General features: G+C 39.5%; 1 protein-coding gene and 1 non-coding gene across 2 annotated transcripts; one reads left to right on the forward strand and one right to left on the reverse strand.

The window, feature by feature from the left end:
* Positions 1-11,385: 11,385 nt before the first annotated feature.
* Positions 11,386-17,187, reverse strand: LOC133814588 (uncharacterized). Its single transcript, XM_062247530.1, has 4 exons — positions 17,077-17,187; positions 12,870-13,704; positions 12,541-12,770; positions 11,386-12,489 (listed from the first exon to the last, which is right to left on the reverse strand). Exons 1-4 carry the CDS (start codon positions 17,185-17,187, stop codon positions 11,386-11,388), a joined length of 2,280 nt encoding a protein of 759 aa, XP_062103514.1.
* On the forward strand, positions 13,025-13,131 carry LOC133820257 (small nucleolar RNA R71). The gene has a single exon (XR_009886681.1). It is a non-coding gene; the product is annotated as a small nucleolar RNA R71 (small nucleolar RNA).
* Positions 17,188-20,369: the final 3,182 nt, after the last annotated feature.

Below are 20,369 nucleotides of genomic sequence, written 5' to 3' on the forward strand. Positions count from 1 at the left end.
AGGATTACTAATGTTGCTACCCATGTAATTGCAAAGAATGCTTTAGTTTTAAAAGCTTCTCAACGTTGGGATGGAGGTTATCCTCTCGTTGCCTCAAAGCTATTATGGCTGATTTGGCCTGCCCTTAATTTGGTTTTGTTATATGTTTTTACCCTAGAAAAAAACTTATTAGGAAGATAAGATGCCTTATTCAAAATTTAAAATATTCTGTTATGTTTTAGCTTTTTTTTAAAGTGCAATGCACTAAATGAAGCATATTAGAATTTCAAGTTGATAAAATATCTCTTTCTTCCATTGTCTTTATTATTTTTAGTTTTTTATTTTCACAAAATACCAACAAATTGTATCAAATATATATTTCTTGAGGAATCAGTGAGTTGAGAAAAATAAAAACACAATGAACAAAAAATTCATAACCCAAAAACCATAAACACATTTACATTCAAGTCATAGAAGCTGAAGCCAATAATTTCGCTAAACATGATCAATATGTGTTCGATGGAAACAACTACCAGCTTTGGGGAGTAGGTATATGGACACATACTTGGAATCTTTATAACTTTGCATGCTATGGAAGAAGACTATGAAGTACTTGTACTTTCGAACATTCTCACTGTGGCACAAAGCACATAAAGACAAAAAATCCAAGAAATCAAAAGCAAAGGTCTACTTGTTTGCTGCAGTTACAACAACCATTTTTACCTACATATATTTTAAGTCAGCAAAAGAGATATGAAAATATCTCAAGAGATAATATGGAGTAGATGATAGAACTAAAGCTATGCAAGTCCCGAATTTGATTAGGGGATTTGAACTTCAAAAAATGAAAGATTCTGAAATGATCAAAGAATACTCAAATAGGCTTCTCAATATTGCATGCAAAATAAGGCTTCTTGGATCTGAATTTTTAGAATCAAGAATTAAAAAAAAAAATATTTTTACAATACCAAAAAGATATGAAGCAACAACCACTACCTATGAGAATACCAACGATTTGCAAAAAAATATCTGTTGCATAATTGACGATGAGAAAAGAAGATGTGATGGAAGGTGCTCTCAAAGGAAAGACAGAAAACTCATGAGGGGGTAACAACCACAACTACAACCACAACCATAACAAAAACACAAATGAATATCCAACATGCTGTTGGAAAAACATTCAGAGCATGCAGCGAAATGAGGGTGGTGGGCCCATTGGTATACAACAATAAAAAATTTCATTAATCATATAAATAGTTTATATGACCAAGAAAAAAATCAAGAAACATTAACATACAATATTATTAATCATGAAACAAATATATAAATATACAATATATTTATATATAACATATAAACACACAAAAAATCAAGAACATATACAATTACCTCTTGAAGCCTATCAAGTGTCTTTGAGTTTTTTCGTATATTTTTTGATCTTCCTATCCAAAGCTTTAAGCACTCAAACCACAATCTTCGAGAGTGTTCTCTACCCCTCAAGATGTGTCTGGGCACATAGAGAACATGAGTTTCTATTTTTATGAATCACAAGTATTTATCAACACATGAGAACTTGGATTAAGGTTTGAGAATTACTAGAACAAAGAAGAAGAAAGAAAGAGATTTTGTATAACACAAAATTCTAAGAACTTTTCTGAATTGTATATGTGAAGTGTATTGTGTTCTCCTCTTTTTATCTTTATTCTATAATATATAGATGTAGATATTTCTATTACCTTATTATTCCTAATAATAATAGTTGTTGACGCAACAATGTATTAAGAAATAATAAGGTAGATTAGTGCTTAGTAATAAATCGTAATGAAAAATGAAATGAATTCACAAGAACACAAATCTTTTACTAGGTTCAGTGATTAATATACACCTAGTCCACGAATCTATATTATTGTTGTTTCTCTCTCTATTTTGGCAGAGTTTCAGTATTACAGAATAATGGTACCTTTCCCTGTCCTACATTCCCAGTATTTATAAGGGAATTCCATAGATAGGTTTGGGTAATCGCGTGAGTCAATCACGCATATACATATTTATTACATTTAATACATATATTTCCCATTTATAATGGGATATGTTTTGATCATACAGTAAATGTTCTCCTAATATCTGGGACATTAAATATGACAGCCTGCTCATAAATAAACGCATAAAAGGACCTGAGTCTTTGGGGATCCGCGGGTGTGCAATATATTCGAATTACCATGAGCTGAATATCTCCTCCAAGCTCGTACTTCGACTGCCGTTTGAATATTATGAGCTCGCGCTTCACAACCTTCGTGTCTGTAGCTCGGGTTAAACCCACGATGCCTAATACCACTTGTGTCCACATGAAACTGGAGTTGTCTACGTGGATAAAGCATATATCATTCCCTTGGTTATTTCTCCATATATTTATTTGCTAGCTGTACTCGAACTGAGTGAATGAACTCGGGCTAAAATTAGGGTACAACATTTTCCCCCAAGCTCCTGCTCGTGTATGGCATCATCACTTTCTGACCTACACAGTAGGGGCTTTTAGACTTCTGTTACACAAAACCACGTCTGCCCACTGCTTGAGTACTGGACACGTGGTGTACTGCAATTGGCGTCTGTTCGGGTTTCGAGGATTGCAATAATTGTCTTGTCACCTTTTTGCCGCCATTTTGTCTATTTAACCTTGGCCCTTGGATCCTGAACTAACCCAATTGGATGGCCCAGATCAATCTACACAATTTATGTATAAAAGGGATGGCCAAGTTTCAGACTCCACCACCTTTCATTTAAAAATTTCCTCTTCTGCACTTTCGAACCTCTCTTATTTTCCAGAAATCCCCAAAAATCGTTCACTGTACCCAGTCATTCAGAAGTTTTCCAGGAACTTCCCTTCGCAAAGTCTACATATCTCCGTCGAAGAACACACTGTAAGTATCTCATTCTTTGGTTTTAAGAGTTTTTTTTAATGGACTTTTGTTCTTCACCATGTTCATCCGCAATATTCACTGTAGTCACTGTTATACTATTTCTAAATGTTTTTAGGGAATAGGTTTCGACTTAGGTTCAACGAGTATGTCCAAAAATAACTCCAGAAATAAGGCATTCATAACACTAGGAAATTTTTGGGTAAATCTGGGTAATTTTAAGGGTGAATTAATTTAAAGAATACCCATTTGGGATAAACACACGGATCCCTAAATATCAGGGGTCTGTTAGGAAACCGAGGCACATAACTTAGGGTATGGCGTGGCATCACGCGATGGGGCTGAAGCTAACCTCAGCTCGTATAACAAAAGTAAACCATTCCGCCCTTCGTATGCTCGCATCATAGACCTTAAATCCTCTTAGGTCACCTACTAACTAGGTCGTTCTGCTCGTTAGGCGATCTGATGGCCCCTCAAAAGAAAACCGCCTCAAAGAAGAATGCATCAAGCTTGTTCTCTCAGCAGAAGAACAAGGGGAAGAAGATCACCCCATAGTCTCCCATTCCGCACTTCGGTCCGGTAGTGGAGAAGGACCTGGTGGTTGACCCAAATGCCTACTTCGAGGCTGAACGTATCGTATCAAAGATCACGACCCAGGGGAGGGTGAACAAAATCATGCTAAGCCACAACATAGAGGTCGGGACGGAACTCTCCTTGCCCGACCTGCATTTGAAGGGGAACAGAGCTGCTCCCTCTCCAAGATGACTTCGCGGCTTGGAGTGATGAGCATCTAAAGGCTGGGGCCTTTCTTCCCTTGGACCAATACTTCCCGGACTTTTTAAATTATGTGAAGTTGGCTCCATTTTAGCTCCCCCCAAATTATTATAGGCTTTTGGCGGGGCTGAAATATTTATTTTTGAAGCATGAGTGGGAGGTCCCCACCCCGGCAGATATACTATACTTTTTCTACCTCAAAGCTAGCTCGGAGCAGAAAGGGCGAGGTGATGGGTTCTATTATCACACAAGGTTTCCTAACTCTGCCCCCATCATCGAGCTTCCCAGCCATCCCAACGACTACAAAGAATTGTTCTTTATGTCGAATGGAATTCGAAATTGTGAACACCGATACTTCAACCGACCTCGTAACTTCCTTACTTTTGTGACTTCAGCTCGTGACATTTTATTCCTTTCAAGATATTCCTTTTGTTCGTGTCTTAACTGAATTTGTTTCTCGTGCAGCCATATTTGCGAGGACAGAAAAGTTCATGACCCTCAGGGGTCAATATGAGACCACCCAATGAGAAGGACTACCTCCAGGTCGTGAATCACGTCACAATGCTGGTGTGCAAGTTGATCGGCAAAGGTCAAACGTTGGCCTTGAGGTCCCGGGCTACCCTTCCTATGATCCACGAGCTTCCCTCCTCTCAAGAGGAGGCCTTGCCAACCACTGAGGGCGAGGAGGAAGAAGAGGACAAGGAGCCTCTTCTGAGGAAAAGGCGGGATCCCGAGGTTGTCCAGGGACCTAATTTAGAACGAGTTGCATCAGGGGCAGTAGCCGGCCCCTCCGGCCAAGGTAACCCATACCCCTATAGGGATATAGATAGGACTTTTGTCAATTTTAGGTTAGTTTGATTTAACCCAAATCAGCTCGTCCATCGTCATCATCATAACCCAGATCGTAATATAATCCCGCTCCAATGCGTAGACCACCTAGTGGTACACCATGACCATAGTTACCCTAAGGGCACAGTTGTTGTTGACAACACTTTAAACTTTAGATCTACCATTTTTTAGGAGTATGGAACCAACCGTAGCATCTGGTTTTCTCTGCTCCAGGGTGCATTTGCCCCTGGATTTAGAAAGTACGTAGATGAATCCAACCCTGAGGAAGGACCTGAGCCTGAACCCCTTAGGATCCCAAAAATATTAACCGTAGACTCTCCCTCTCCTCCATTAATTCGAAGGCCGGAGGTCGTACCTATCCCAGTCAAAACACATGTGATGGTGATAATAGACTCCTCCCCTATCCCGGAGGGTAGGATCTTTGTTTTCTCTATCCTTGTATTTATTTTTGACAACTTCATTTGTGAACTAACTCATTTTTGTTCTTTTCAGGAAAAGAGATGGAACAACCTAGAGCTCCTGACCTCGAACTGCTTTCCAAGCGAGGAAGACTGGCTCGGGCCCCGTGGTGAAGAGGCCCAGGATTACAAAGAAGACCCCCTGCTGCGGGAAACACCTTGAAATCCCCTGCTAAGGAGAAAGGCACGAGCTCGGCTCACGAAGTAGCTCCAGTGACTTCTGTTACCGCTAGGAGGGTTCCCCCTCCTCCTCCCTGATTCGCGCCTCCTCTGGCCTAAGTAATACAAGCTGAGCCTCCAGCCCCCACTGTTCGAGTACCAATAGATCCCCAGGATCTAGAAAAGATATATAAAGCTTTTCAGGGTATCATTTACGAGTCGGCGAGCCATATGGTGGGGCATGCCTATAGGGCCAGCTCAAGAGATTTGAGGACCATCGAGGAGCGGAACCCGGAGAATGTCATGGAATCAGCTATGGGAATGAGCCTTACTATAAGTTATCCTTCCTTGGTGACATATTTCTTTTTATTGAGCTCAAGGGTATATCTCTGACTTGTTTTATTATTTTGTAGTCTTCCCTGGCCCAGTATCACAGCATAGCCCATGCTAGGGCTAGAAACAATGAGCTCCGGGCCGAACTAAACGCTGCCAACACTACCCTGCCGCCCGCTTAGGAAGCCGAGTAAGTCGCCAAAACTGCTGTGGCAGCTACTCAGAAGAATGAACACGATGCCAAGGCTGCTCTCGCCTCGTCCCAAGAGAGCGAGCATGCTGCAAAGGCTGCCTTTTCTACCCTCCAAGCTAAAACTGCACAGATTCTGGTCGAGGTTGATGAGCCAAACCAAAACTGCTCGAGGCCGAGGTCGTAGTCAAAGAAGAAAAGGCGGCCTCATTGTCGTCCATGGAAGAGATTCTATACCAGTGCTGGGCCTTTAACCAGGATGGGAACTTCTATTTCATGGAACCCGGGCTGTGGGATTTGTACCTTGCAAAATTCAAGGCTCTGATTTTGCAAGAACCGTCAGAGGATGAGGAGGCTTTTGTAGTAGCCGAGGGGGATGGCGAGGAGGTCACATCTTCGAAGAGAGCTGGCGGAGCTCAGTGATACCCTTTTCTTTTGTATTTGTTTGTAATTGCTTAATAGTTTTTTTTATTAAACAATTGCCTTCGGGCTCAGTTTGAGGTTTTTTCTCCTCGGGATAATTTCAATATACATCTAAATTTTCGATCCATTTATCTTTCCTTTACTGTCTCTCATTTTTATGAATACATTCAAGATTTTTGGAATCGATTTTTAGATCGGGATAGAAATTTTGAGCTCGGTTATATCCAAGTTTTGTGTGTTGATTTGTATCATACCTGTTAAGAATCAGGCCTTCAACCCGGTTATATTCGGGGTTTTTTAATTTATTTAAACTTAGCTCGTGCTAGGTTTATTGATAACACGAGCTTTAACAAGCCCTTTATATTGAACAATTTTCCCAACTTTCCAAGTTTTGGACCTGGTTTCGTCCAAGGTTTTAAATGACTTAAACTTAGTTTGTGTTAGATTTATTGATAACTCGAGCTTTAACAAGCCCTTGATATTAAACAAATTCCCTAACTTTCCAAGTTTCAGATCTGGTTGCGTCCAGGGTTTTAAATGATTTCAACTTAGTTCGCGCTAGGTTCATTGAAAACTCGAGCTTCTTCAAAAGTTGCCGAATAATCAATTTTTCCAAGCCTCTAAGTTTTGGACCTGGCTGTATCCAGGGATTTTAATGATTTAAACTTACCAATCAAGCTTAATTTTTCCAATCTAGGGTTATATGCCCCCCAAGTAACCAGAATGTAGAAACTTTCTTGGATGTTTTTACCAAACTAGAACACAAACTCATACTTTCTTAAAGATTATTTAATAATCCACCTATTATTTAATAAAATGGCTTTTCTAAATAAGCCTTACATTGATGGTGGTGCTACTGATAATGTTTTTTCAAATGTAGGGCGTTCCAGGTCTGTGGGACTACTTCCCCATTCAACCAAGCTATCTTGAAAGTACCTTCTCGCAAAACCTCAACGACCTGATATGGTTCCTCCCAATTCGGGCGTAAAACACCATCCTTGGGATCTTTATTTGCTAGAAATACCCTATGGAGAACCAGGTCGCCCAATCCAAATCTACGCGTCTTAACTTTAGAATTAAAATAGCGAGTGATTTTTTGTAGATAATGGGCGAGTTGTAAATGCGACTCTTCTCGTTTTTCTTCAATCAGATCGAGGGATGTATTAAGTAGTTCCTCATTCTGCTATTGGTTTGATGTCCTTTTCCTGTGAGTGGCTACCATGGGTTCGATTGGAAGGGCGGCCTCGCTTCCAAAAGTTAAGGAAAAAGGAGTATGTCCCGTGGAGGTTCTGTGAGAAGTTCGGTATGCCCAAAGTACTTGGGGGAGCTGTTCGGGCCATAATCCTTTGGCCTTGTCTAACGTCTTCTTCAGGCTCTCCTTTAGGGTTTTGTTCACAACCTCGACCTGTCCATTAGCCTGCGGATACGCTACTGAGGAGAAACTCTTAATAATGCCGTATTTTTCAAAGAATTCGGTGAAGAGATCACTGTCGAATTGTGTCCCATTGTTTGACTCAGGTTTTTTAGGAAGCCCAAATCGACATATTATACTCTTCACCACGAAGTCTAGGATTCTCTTTGAAGTGATGGTTGCCAGAGGTTCGGCTTCTACCTACTTCGTGAAATAGTCGATCGCCACCACCGCGTAATGAACTCCTCCCTTTCCCATAGGTAGGGACCCTATTAGGTCGATTTCCCATACCGAGAATGGCCACGGGGATGAGATCATCGTTAGCTCATCTGGAGTAGCTCGGGCAATTATGGAGAAACATTGGCATTTGTCGCACTTCTGGACATACGAGATTGAATCTTTTGTTAGAGTGGGCCAAAAATAGCCCTGCCTCAGTATTTTCAGTGCGAGGTCTTGCCCCTAGCATGATCTCCACAAAAGCCTTCGTGCACTTCTTGCAAAATGGTTTTAGCTTCCTCGGGCAGAACACATCGTAGGAGAGACAATGAAAGACCACGTCGGTACAATGTCCCATCCTCTATCACATACCTCAGAGCTTGATATAGTATTTTTCTTGCATCCTTTTTATCCTCAGGTAGACTTCCTGTTGTGAGGTATTCCATTATGGGAGTCATCCAGGTCGGTCTTGTGTCGATCATTTCAACTTCTACAATTTTAGTTACACTCGGATTCTCCAAGAATTCCACCGGCACTACATTCAATGTCTCAACTTCTTTGGTGGTGGAAATCCTTGCCAAAGCGTCAACATTAGAGTTCTGCTCACGAGGTATCTGTTCAACAGTATTGTACTCAAATTCGGACAGCTCTCCTTTCACCTTAGCTAGGTAGGTGATGGCTGTCGTATACCACAAAAAATTTAACAATGATTTTTCTTTCAATACTTCCAATTATTTTAGTATAATAGCAACACAGGTCGAACCCACAAGGACTATCGTTCACTTTAATATTCAATAATTAACACTAAAAATTAAAAGGGGGATTTAGATTTTGAACTCAAAATTAAATAACATAAACTAAAAAGCAAATAAAAATTGATATTAAGATTTTAAGAAACAGTTAAAGGTTAATCTCCACCCTCAACAATCATTCCTAATCACTAATAATAAATATTATTCAAATTTCTCAATTAAACTATTAACCCCACAGAAAATGCTGAAGCAGACAATTATCCCAGTCTCGCTATTATAAGTAATCAAGGCGAATCGCTCAATAATTAACTCTTTTAGCTAGGCAATAAATCTATGAAGCACACAATCTACTTAACTTAGATAAAGCATTAAGTCCTATGGAGACAAGTTAATCTAGGCAATAAATTAATGAAACATATAATTCATTTAACCTAGGTTCTATTTTCCATCACAATCAACAATTCTTTTGACATCACTATCAATTGCAATTTATCACGTACACTTATAATCCTAAACTATTAGGTGAGTAGTAATTCTAAGATGATAATTGAATAATGTAAAACCTTAATTAGTTGGCCACCTAACAAGAAATCACAAAATTCATAACATTCAATTAGAAAAATAGAAACAATTTAATATTGAGAGAAATTAAAGAATAATATTCATTATCAACAATCAAGAATTCATGTCTTGGGTTTTGAATTAACCCTTAACCTAAAAAGAACCTACTCCATAATAGTAATCATAATTATAATTAAGATTAAAGTTATTAAGGGAAGAAAAGAGACTAGATTGATGAACAATAGTGTTGTAGTTTTCTCTCCAGCCCTTTCTGAGTCTTTTTCTCTCCTAAACCGTAATAAAAAACCTAATATAAAATTAACCCTAATAATATTTTATAGTCTCAGTTAAATTCTAATTAAAAATTTGAAAACGACGTTGCAGGCCGCGGCCTGGAAAATGCGTGCCGCGGCCTAGAACAAAATCTGTGCAGAAATTGATCACGCAGGCAGCGGCCTGAAAAAATTGGGCAGCGGCCTGTCTGGAACAAAAAAAATATGAAATGTCAATTCCATTTAAAGTGCCGCGGCCTGAATTTTATAAGTCGCGGTGTATCTTCAATTTATTAATTTCTCAACCTTAGAAAGCTTGTACGTTGCCGCCACTTCAATATTTCAATCCCGAAAGCCAAGAATGCTTCAAAAACTTCATTTTAACCTTATCTTAGTGAGTCTTTTTCAACCTATGATTCATAAACTACACTTGCCATCAAAATGTCAGATTTATCATCATAAAATGCAATGTAGAAAATATGTTGTAGAGTCACGAAACTAAGTTAAAACTACTAAAAATGCTATCATAACACCATCTAAGCATGGAAAAACTTATCAAATATTAATATAAAAATGACCTTATCAAATTTCCCCACACTTGAATTTTTCTAGTCCCTTAGCAAAACACTAAAATAACAAAACTAAAAATGAAATTAATACAAACTAATCTAGACTCACTAAACAAAGGTCTTGTCAAAAGCTTGAATGTCTCTGAGAATCACACTAATAAGTAATGCCAAAACAAATCAGATTTTCATACTCTTTAGAATTTTAACTCCATATGTAATTCACCATTTGATTTTCAAAAATAATTTACTAAGAACTTAATCACAACACCAACTCAAATGCATCAAATTTAATCCATACTTGCCTAATCAATTTTTTTTAAATCAGTCCCTATATACCAAAATGTTTTTCAATGAAAAGCATCCACTCCATAGACATTAACCAAACATTCTCCACTAATATAAACACACAATGATCAAAAATCAAAATGTCTTTATTGGCTTGTAATGTAAGGCTAAGGTTAAGGGTAGTTGAGAAATATACATTTAAGCTCAAATCACACTATAGCATACATCAATTTCATTCTTTAAACTTGCCTTAAATTTTCCCATACAATTCAAGAAATACCTATTTTTTTCTTACTCTTCTTTCTATAATGATCTCACTATTTTCCCCACACTTATAATTTTGCAAAATTTGCATATCCGAATTTTTTTTTTCATTGCAAATCATTTTTTTTATTTCGTTTTCTTTTCCTTTTTTTTCTTCATAATATTCTAAGGAGAGAAATAGAGATCATACAAAAATTACAACCAAACAAATAACCCCTAAGTATTTCCCTTTTTTATTTTTTTTAACAAACCATCCCACAAGATCAAAAATCATATATAGATATATATAACCATGGTGCAATGGGTTACAAAAAGAAATATTTTTCAAGGAGGTATAGGGTTAAAAATTTCAGTTCATAGAAGAAAAAAAACAGTTGTCATGGCTCAAACATGGGAAACTATAGATTATCATATAATAGGTTGGCTTGAATGGCTCAAACGATCCAAAGAACTGCCTTAATCATCTTCCTAATCATGTGTACTTATGATTTCGCCTCAAACAATTGATCAATGATTTCTAGAGTGGTTGGGACTTCAAATTTTTTTTTTCAACAAGCATTAATTTTTTTTTCCAATACATTCAAGTGGTGAATTCAATCGTGCATAGAGTGAAAAAAACCATAAATCAAAATAGCAATTCACATAGGAGTCAAGCACACAAATCATACAAAATTTCTCATTGTCTAACATCACTTTAAGCACAATTCAAAGTTTCATCATCGACCAATGCTTTCAGCAAGACCAACACAAGAAAACACACAAACAAATAAAAAAAACTAAAAAAAAACGAAAACAGAAAAAATAACAAAAATAAAATAAAACCAACAACAGACAAAATGAAATTGTTCCCTTCCCCCACACTTAAATAGTACACTGTCCTCAATGAAAATAAAATGAAAGATAAAGAAAAGAAAACTCCCTCAAGTACGCTTTGTTTAACATCGTTAGCTCGACTGAATGACGCTCTCAAGATCTTTATGTTGGGTATTTCAATGAAGTCTCCTTCCCTTTGATCTTATAAGGAGAATCAAACACATTGAATTTGATAACTTCACCATCAAATTCCATTGTCAGTGTTCCTGCTCTAACATCCAACTTTGTATTTGTTGTCATCAAGAATGGCCTCCCAAATAAAACTGGTGTCAGATTAGGTATTGATGCATCCCCCATTTCAAGTATATAGAAATCTGCTGGAAAGACAAGTCCATCAACCTTTACCAACACATCTTCAACTACCCCTAAAGCATAAACATTAGTGCGATCTGCCAGCTGAACAATAACTCTTGCCTCCTTTAAGAGCCCAAGATTTAAAGAAGCATATGATGAATATGACATGACATTAATCGATGCCCCTAAATCTACTATACACCGCTCAATCCTTTTATTCCCAATCATACAAGGAATTGTAAAGGTTCTAGGATCCTTGCATTTTGGTGGCAACATCTTTTGGAGAACAGCAGAGACGTTCTCCCCCACACTTACTTTTTCATTACCCCTCAACTTACACTTATTAGTGCACAACTCTTTCAAAAATTTAGCATAACGTGGCACTTCTTTAATTGCATAAAGTAATGGAATGTTTACCTCAACTTTGCAAAAAGTCACAAGAATTTCCTTGTTAGCTTCCTCTTTCTTAAACATTTTCAATCTGCTTGGAAAAGGCGGACGAGGGACATAGGTTGGCATAGTTGGTTTATGTGACTTGTTCTGCATTGATGGTTCATCATGGATGGAGTTGTCTACTACTTGCTTTTGCATTGGAGCTGGCGATGAAGGTTGTGTGAGTGGCTCATATTGTATACCACTTTGTAGTGTTAGCGCGCTTACATTCTCCTTGGGATTCCTCATAGGTTGTGAAGGAAATTTATTAGACAGATGAGCTTCCAAATTGTTATATGATGTCGCTAGTTGTCCCACCTGATTCTCCAAACTTTTTATGGACGCTTGGGTAGTTTGCTGAAACTGAAGCATATTTGTCGCAATTGCATTGATTAAATCTTTAGTGGAAGGTTTGGCACTTGGTGGTGGAGCAGCTTGCAGTGCTTGTGATGGTCTAGGTACAAAATTCTGTTGAGACTGCTGTTGAAAAGTGAAACCAGGTGGTCTCGCAGATGTAGACTATGGAGCAACTTGTTGTTGATTCCCATAATGAAGATTTGGATGATCACGCCAGCCAGGATTATAAGTTTTTGAAAAGGGTTCATAGTACATCTGACGTAGTTGACCAGGGAAATTTCCTACAGCATTAACACCCTCACTCTCTCCCTTAAATAGAGTAGGGAAAGTATCAGTAGCATGCCCCACAACCTGACAGATTCCACATGGCCTCACCTGTTGGCCTAAAGCAAGTTGTTGTACCACTGCAGTTAATTGGGCCAATTTTTGACCAAGCTAATTAGCATTAGAGGTTCTCACTTCATTAGCTGATTTGGGTGGTGGAGTAGGATCTTAGCAAATGCCAAACTGTTGTGAGTTAGCAGGCATATTAGAAATCAAGCTTCTGGCTGCAGCATGAGTCTTATCAACTAGTGCACCCCCACCTGCTGCATCAATCATACTCCTATCCAGGGATTGTAATCCTTCATAAAAGTATTGAATGAGGAGTTGTTCACTTATTTGATGATGAGGGAAACTAGCACACAACCGCTTAAATCTCTCCCAATATTCATACAAAGACTCTCCTGTATATTGCCTTATACCACAGATCTTTTTCCTGATGCTTCCAACTTTAGATGCTAGAAAATATCGTTCCAGGAACATAGTCTTCATACCATTCCATGTTTCAACAGTACCAGGTGGAAGATAGTACAACCACTCTTTAGCTGCATCCTTTATGGAGAAAGGAAAAGCTCCCAGCTTAATTTGTTCTTCAGTCACTAAAGCAGGTTTCATACTAGAACAGACAATATGAAACTCCTTCAAATGTTTATTCGAGTCCTCACCAGGCAGCCCATGGAAAGAAGGAAATAAGTGGATGAGGCCCGACTTCAGCTCAAAGTTTACATCCAACGGTGGATACTGGATGCAAAGCATTTGTTGGTCAAGATTTGGCGTTACCAACTCTTTCAATGTCCTTTCCTGGGCCATTGTTCTATAGGATCGAACTGAATCGTCAGAATTAGATTCATTATCAGACGGTAATGGCATTTTAACCGGATTAACTTGTGGAGCAAAACGTTGAAAGAGTGGATTATCAGTGATAGTCCTTGAAGAATGAGAAGCTGGCGATGACTCAAGATATTGTTTAAGCCTAAATAACCTTTCTTGGGTATCGTCTTCACCAGACATATACACCTGAAATTTCCACAGTAAAAAATTAATTGGTCACAAATAAATAAATTTGAATAATAAAGAGAATAACAATAGTCCCCGGCAACGACGCCAAAAATTTGATTGCTGTCGTATACCACAAAAAAGTTAACAATGATTTTTCTTTCAACACTTCCAATTATTTTAGTATAAGAGCAAGCACAGGTCAACCCACAAGGATTATCATTCACTTTATTATTCAGTAATTAACACTAAAACTTAAAAGGGGGATTTAGATTTTGAACTCAAAATTAAATAACATAAACCAAAAAGCAAATAAAAATTGATATTACGATATTAAGAAACAGTTAAAGGTTAATCTCCACCCTCAACAATCATTCCTAATCACTAATAATAAATATTATTCCAATTTCTCAATTAAACTATTAACCCCGCAGATAACACTGAAGCAGACAATTATCCCAGTCTCCCTGTTATAAGTAATCAAGGCGAAGCGCTCAATAATTAACTCTTTTAGCTAGGCAATAAATATATGAAGCATACAATCTATTTAACTTAGATAAAGCATTAAGTCCTATGGAGACAAGTTAATCCAGGCAATAAATTAATGAAGCATATAATTCATTTAACCTATGTTCTATTTTCCATCACAATCAACAATTATTTTGACATCACCATCAATTGCAATTTATCACTTACACTTAGAGTCCTAGACTATTAGGTGAGTAGTAATTATAAGAGGACAATTGAATAATGTAAAACCTTAATTAGTTGGCCACCTAACAAGAAATTACAAAATCCATAATGTTCAATTAGAAAAATAGAAACAATTTAATATTGAGAGAAATTAAAGAATAATATTCATTATCAACAATCAAGAATTCATGTCTTGGGTTTTGAATTAACCCTTAACCTTAAAAGAACCTACTCTATAATAGTAATCATAATCACAAACATAATTATAATTAAGATTAAAGAGATTAAGGGAAGAAAAGAAACTGGATTGATGAACAATAGTGTTGTAGTCTTCTCTCCAGCCCTTTCTGAGTCTTTTTCTCTCATAAACCGTAATAAAAAACCTAATCTAAAATTAACCCTAATAATCTTTTATAGTCTCAATTAAATTCTAATTAAAAAGTAATTAAAAATGTGAAAACGACGTCGCATGCCGCAACCTGGAAAATGCATGCCGCGGCCTAGAACAAAATCTGTGCAGAAATTGGTCACGCAGGTAGCGGTCTTAAAAAACTAGGCAGCGACCTATTTGGAACAAAAAAAATTCTGAAATGTCAATTCCATTTAAAGTGTCGTAGCCTGAATTTTATAAGTCGCGACTTACGTTGAATTTATTCATTTCTCAACCTTAGAAAGCTTGTATGCTGCCACCACTTCAATATTTCAATCTCGAAAGCCTAGAATGCTTCAAAAACTTCATTTTATCCTTATCTCAGCGAGTCTTTTTCAACCTATGATTCATAAACTACACTTGCCATCAAAATGTCAAATTTATCATCATAAAATGTAATGTAGAAAATATGTTGTAGAGTCACGAAACTAAGTTAAAACTACTAAAAATGCTATCATAACACCATCTAAGCATGGAAAAACTTATCAAATATTAATATAAAAATGACCTTATCAGTAGGCTGCCATCTTGGTACCTCAAGCTTTATATTCTCCCAACACCTGATTAATCACGAGCTGAGAATCACTATAGCATTGGACAACTTTTACCTTGAGCTCCCTTGCCACTCTTAGCCCAGCTAGTAAAGCCTCATATTCAGCTTCGGTGTTGGATGCTTCGAATCCGAATCTCAGAGCTGTATGGAATCGATGCCCTTATGGGGAGATTAAGATGATCCCTGCTTCCGATCAATTCTTGTTCAATGATCCATCCACGAAGATTTTCCATAATTCCTGCACCGGTTCCTTCAAGAGCTCCTCTTGAAATCCGGTGCATTCAGCCACAAAATCAGCAAGGACCTGACTTTTGATTGAGGTCCGTGGCACGTACAGTGTCTCGAACTGGCTAAGTGCAATAGCCCATTTTAACAGATGTCCTGACGTTTCAGGTTTTTGCAACACCTGCCTTAAAGGTTGGTCAGTCATGACGTTGATTGAATGAGATTGAAAATATGGTCGGAGCTTCCTGGAAGCCAATATCAAATAGAATGCCAGCTTCTCTATCAGTGGGTATCGTGACTCAGCTCCGAAAAGTCTGTTGCTTATATAATATACTGGTTTTTGAGCACGGTCTTCTTCTCGGACTAACACGACACTGGCTACATTTTCTGTCACAGCCAATTAAAGGAACAGAGGTTCCCCAGACATAGGCTTAGATAACACCGGGGGCCCGGCCAGGTGCGTTTTTAGGTCAAGTAATGCTTGTTAGAACTCCTCACTCCATTCAAATTTATTGTTTCCCCTAAGCAAGTTGTAAAATGGTAGGCACTTGTCAGTAGATTTTGAAATAAAACGATTCAAAGCTGCCACCCTTCCAGTCAGGCTTGTAACTTCTTTTTGCGACCTGGGTGAGGGAATTTCTACCAATGACCTGATTTTCTCGGAATTTTCCTCTATCCCCCTGGGGTTGACTATGAAACCAAGAAATTTTCCTGACGCCACTCTAAATGTGCACTTCTGAGGATTCAGCTTCATGTCATACCCCCTTAAGATTTCAAAACATTCTTTCAGATCGGATACATGGTTATCGACAGTCTTGGATTTGACAAGCATATAATCGATATACACTTCCATATTTCTCCCGATCTGATTAACGGACATTTTGTTGACTAAGTGTTGATATGTAGCTCCGACATTCTTCTGCCCGAAGGGCATGACTTTATAACAATATACGTTATTTGGAGTCATGAAGCTAGTATGTTCCTGGTCCGCAAGATTCATTGCGATCTGTTTATATCCAGAATACGCATCCATGAAGGACATGAGCTCGTGACCTGCCATGGCATCTACCAACTGATCAATCCTTGGCAGTGGAAAGCAATCCTTGGGACAAGCTTTGCTCAGGTCGGAGAAGTCGATGCAGGCTCTCCATTTCTCATTTGGCTTTGGGACCAGCACGGGATTGGCAACCCAGATCAGGTATTTTGCTTCACGAATAAACCCGCACTTTAATAGTCGAGCTACTTCTTTCTCAAGAGCTTCAGCTTGGACTGTTCCCAAGCGTCTCCATTTTTGGGATTTTACAGGCATGTTCTTGTCCAAATTTAGAGTGTGCATGATTACACTCGGGCTTATTCCCACCATGTCTTCATGTGACCAGGCGATAATGTCCAGATTCTCTTGTTAGAAATTGATCAGCTCCTTCTTCCTTTTATCATTTAGATTCTTCCTAATCTTTACAACTCTTGAAGCTTCATTGGGGTCAATGTTTACCTCCTTGAGCTCCTCTATAGCCTGGAGTTCTGACCTCTCTTCGCCTATCCGTGGGTCAATATCATCGCACTGGGCGTCGTTACTGTCCTCTTTTTGCTGAGGTTCTTCCATCCCACAAGTAACTTCTACTTCCCAAGACTCCTCACCTCGGTGATTTATGACCATAGATTGCTTCCCGGGTTGTGATTTTCCCTTCATAGAAATGCTATAGCATTCTCTGGCAGTGAGTTGATCACCTCTCATAGTGCATATTCCCGTAGCTGAGGGGAATTTTATTGCTAGGTGGCAGATAGAGGTTATGGCCACAAATGCCATCAACGCAGGTCAGCCCAAAATCACATTGTATGTGGCTGGACAGTCGATTACCATGAACTCAAGCAACTTGGAGACAATTCGTGAGCCTTCTCCCAATGTTACCACTAATTCGATCGTCAAAATGGCTACTGTCCCTTCACCAGAAACTCCATACAGAGTCATCGAGGTCGCCCTCAATTCTATTACAGACAACCCCATTTTTTTTCCAAGGTGGATCTAAAAAGTAGATTCACAGAACTCCCGTTATCTACTAGTGTCCTCCGGACCCTCCGGTTGGCGAGCTGAACGGTTATGACCGAGGGATCGTTATGTGGGAATTGGATGTGGATAGCATCCTCTTTTGTAAAAATGATTGGTTGCTTTTCCAATCGCTGTTGTTTCGATAACCGCTATTCCGGGATGAACTCCGCTCCGTTATGGGATTTCAGTTCGTTAATGTACCTCTTCTGGGCCCCTCTCCTCGTGCTTGGCAGATTAGGTACTCTCAAAATGGTGGCTATATATCCCCTATTATCGGAGGAGGATCGTCCTAATTCGCTTGAGCTCCAGTTTAAATTACTGGAGATTCGGGGGCTGACAGAGGGTTTGGTCCAGCAGGCTGATTAGGGACCACCCGATTTTGGGCGTACTGGGCCAAAGGCCTCGCTCTGATGAGATCAAAAGTCTCATTATGACTGATATCATTATGAAATCGACAGAACTTCGAAGGATCATTCTTCGCTCTTTGGTTTTTCAACGGTTTTGGCTTCCACCATGGAAGGTGAGTAGAATTCACCAAGAAGATGAACTCCCTAGTATCCGTGAGGTCCGTATAAGTGGCGTAAACAGACTTGAATTTCTCCCCAGACTTATTTTTCTTTGTTCCACTCTGGTCGCCCTCACCATTTCCCTTCCTTTTGTTACTCGCCCTTGGTTATTCTGGGTAACGGTTTGAGCCGTAGCTGCAACGTCCGTTATCGCTCCAACGGGCTGGAAAAGGATCTGGTTGGTTCCTGCAACGGAAGCTCGCGCCTCTTCCAAGTAAATCCATCTGTGAGCTCATGCCAAGAACTCGTCCACATTATTAACTCCTTTTCTCTGTAATTCTTGCCACAAGTCGCCCCCAATAAGGATTCTCGTCCTCATTGCCATGAGCTTGGAGCTGTCATCGGCATCCCTAGCTCGTGTAGCGACATTGGCAAATCTACTTAGATTTGCCTTCAATGTTTTGCCAGGTTACTACTTTACATTAGCTAATGAATTAGCCTTAACCCGAGCTGTCTGGGAAGCCCAAAATGCTATTTTGAAGTCAGAAGAAAACTTTTTCCACGAACTTATAGAATGTCTCTTGTATTGCTTAAAGCACTGCCTGGTTGGCATGATCAGAGTAGAAGGGAATAAAATGCACCTTAGATCGAGTCCGACATTGTGGGCCATCATCATGGTATTAAACATCTTGAGGTGGTCTGATGGATCTCCATCTCCATCAAACTTTGACAAGTGTGGCATTCTGAAGCGTATCGGATATGTGGCCGCCGCAATATTTGGAGCGAAAGGCTCGAGCTCATCCTTTGAGTCGCAATCTTCTTTATCTTTTCCAGATAAAAGCCTCTTCATTTGCTCTTCCATCAGAGCTAGCCTCTTGAGGGTTTTGTCTATGGTCCCTAAGTTATCTGGGGGATGTTCAACATCCCCCATCCCATCGTACAAGTTTGATGGGTCATTGTCCTTGGTTTGGTGGGGCATTCCCATTATCACGTACTATGGAAGGACCTCCCTCTAACTGAGTATAACTAACATATTTATTCCGAGCTGGATTTCTTCTCTGCGAATTCAGACGATCACGCAAATCAGGTTGTGAATCGTATCGATGGCTTTATGCCAAACGCAGCTGATTTCTTAGATCGCCCCTGGACCTACCACTTCCACGAATTTCGGTCCAGTAACTCCCGTTTGTGAAGCTTACAGCTCGCGGTTGGGGCCAAGGATTTGGATTTTCAACACGTGTCCGTGGGACATAGGTATTGGCAGATGGAGGAGGATTTCTCCTGTTGTCTCCATAAGCTGGAATGTCTCGTGTAGGATGAGGTGGCATAGGATGTGTTATAGGTGACGGGGGATGCCTTATTAGCTAGGCAATCCTTGTCCCATAAGGGCGAACTAGATTAGCCCGCCTTTATTCTACCCCATTATTTCTAGCTCTCTGCGCCTGACGATCCGATCGTGACGTAGGAGGGTTTCCTGGAACATTCTGTCTCTGTGAGCCTGTCCCAGCCCCTCCTCATGGGTTGCCATGGGCATTTCTAGGGGCTTGTGAAGGAGGCACCGAACTTGTGGTTGTGGTTCTAACCGATCGACTAATATGCTGATGACCCCTATGAGGGCCACTAGGATGAGCATTCTGGCGGTCTCGCCCTATAGGCACAGAACTTGGGGTAGCAGTTCTGACTGAACGACTTGGTTTGGATCGGTTATTCCTGTGGGACTTGTGATAAGGTAGGAGGGATAAGGGAGGTGTGATTGAAGTACTATGTAAGATGGGGGTTAAGGGGGAATGATAGTAAGGGGGATGGATATGGTATGCTGATACGCTTATCTGTATATTTTCCATCTCAATGACGGTTAAGTAGTATGGGTTTGGATTCGGTGGAAAGGACGTCGAACTCCCAGTGTCGCCATGACCAGGTGGTTGTTTTCCCGGACGTTGCTGGACTTCAGGGCCATGCTCCTTTGAAACAACGGTATGATGGGCCTCCTTCACACCAGGCTGTTCTATCTCATTGTCGTGCATTGAGAGAGTGAGCACCATGATGAGATTTGACTTGGATTTTGATGAAGCACTAATTTTCCTCTCAATGAAAGCACCAAACTGTTGACGCGGTTTTTCGCCAACAGTGTATTAAGAAATAATAAGGTAGGTTAGTGCTTAGTAATAAACCGTAATGAAAAATGAAATGAATTCACAAGAACACAAATCTTTTATGTGGTTCAGTGGTTAA

The sequence above is a fragment of the Humulus lupulus genome, chromosome 2 (genome assembly GCF_963169125.1).
Source record: "Humulus lupulus chromosome 2, drHumLupu1.1, whole genome shotgun sequence".
Lineage (NCBI taxonomy): Eukaryota > Viridiplantae > Streptophyta > Magnoliopsida > Rosales > Cannabaceae > Humulus > Humulus lupulus.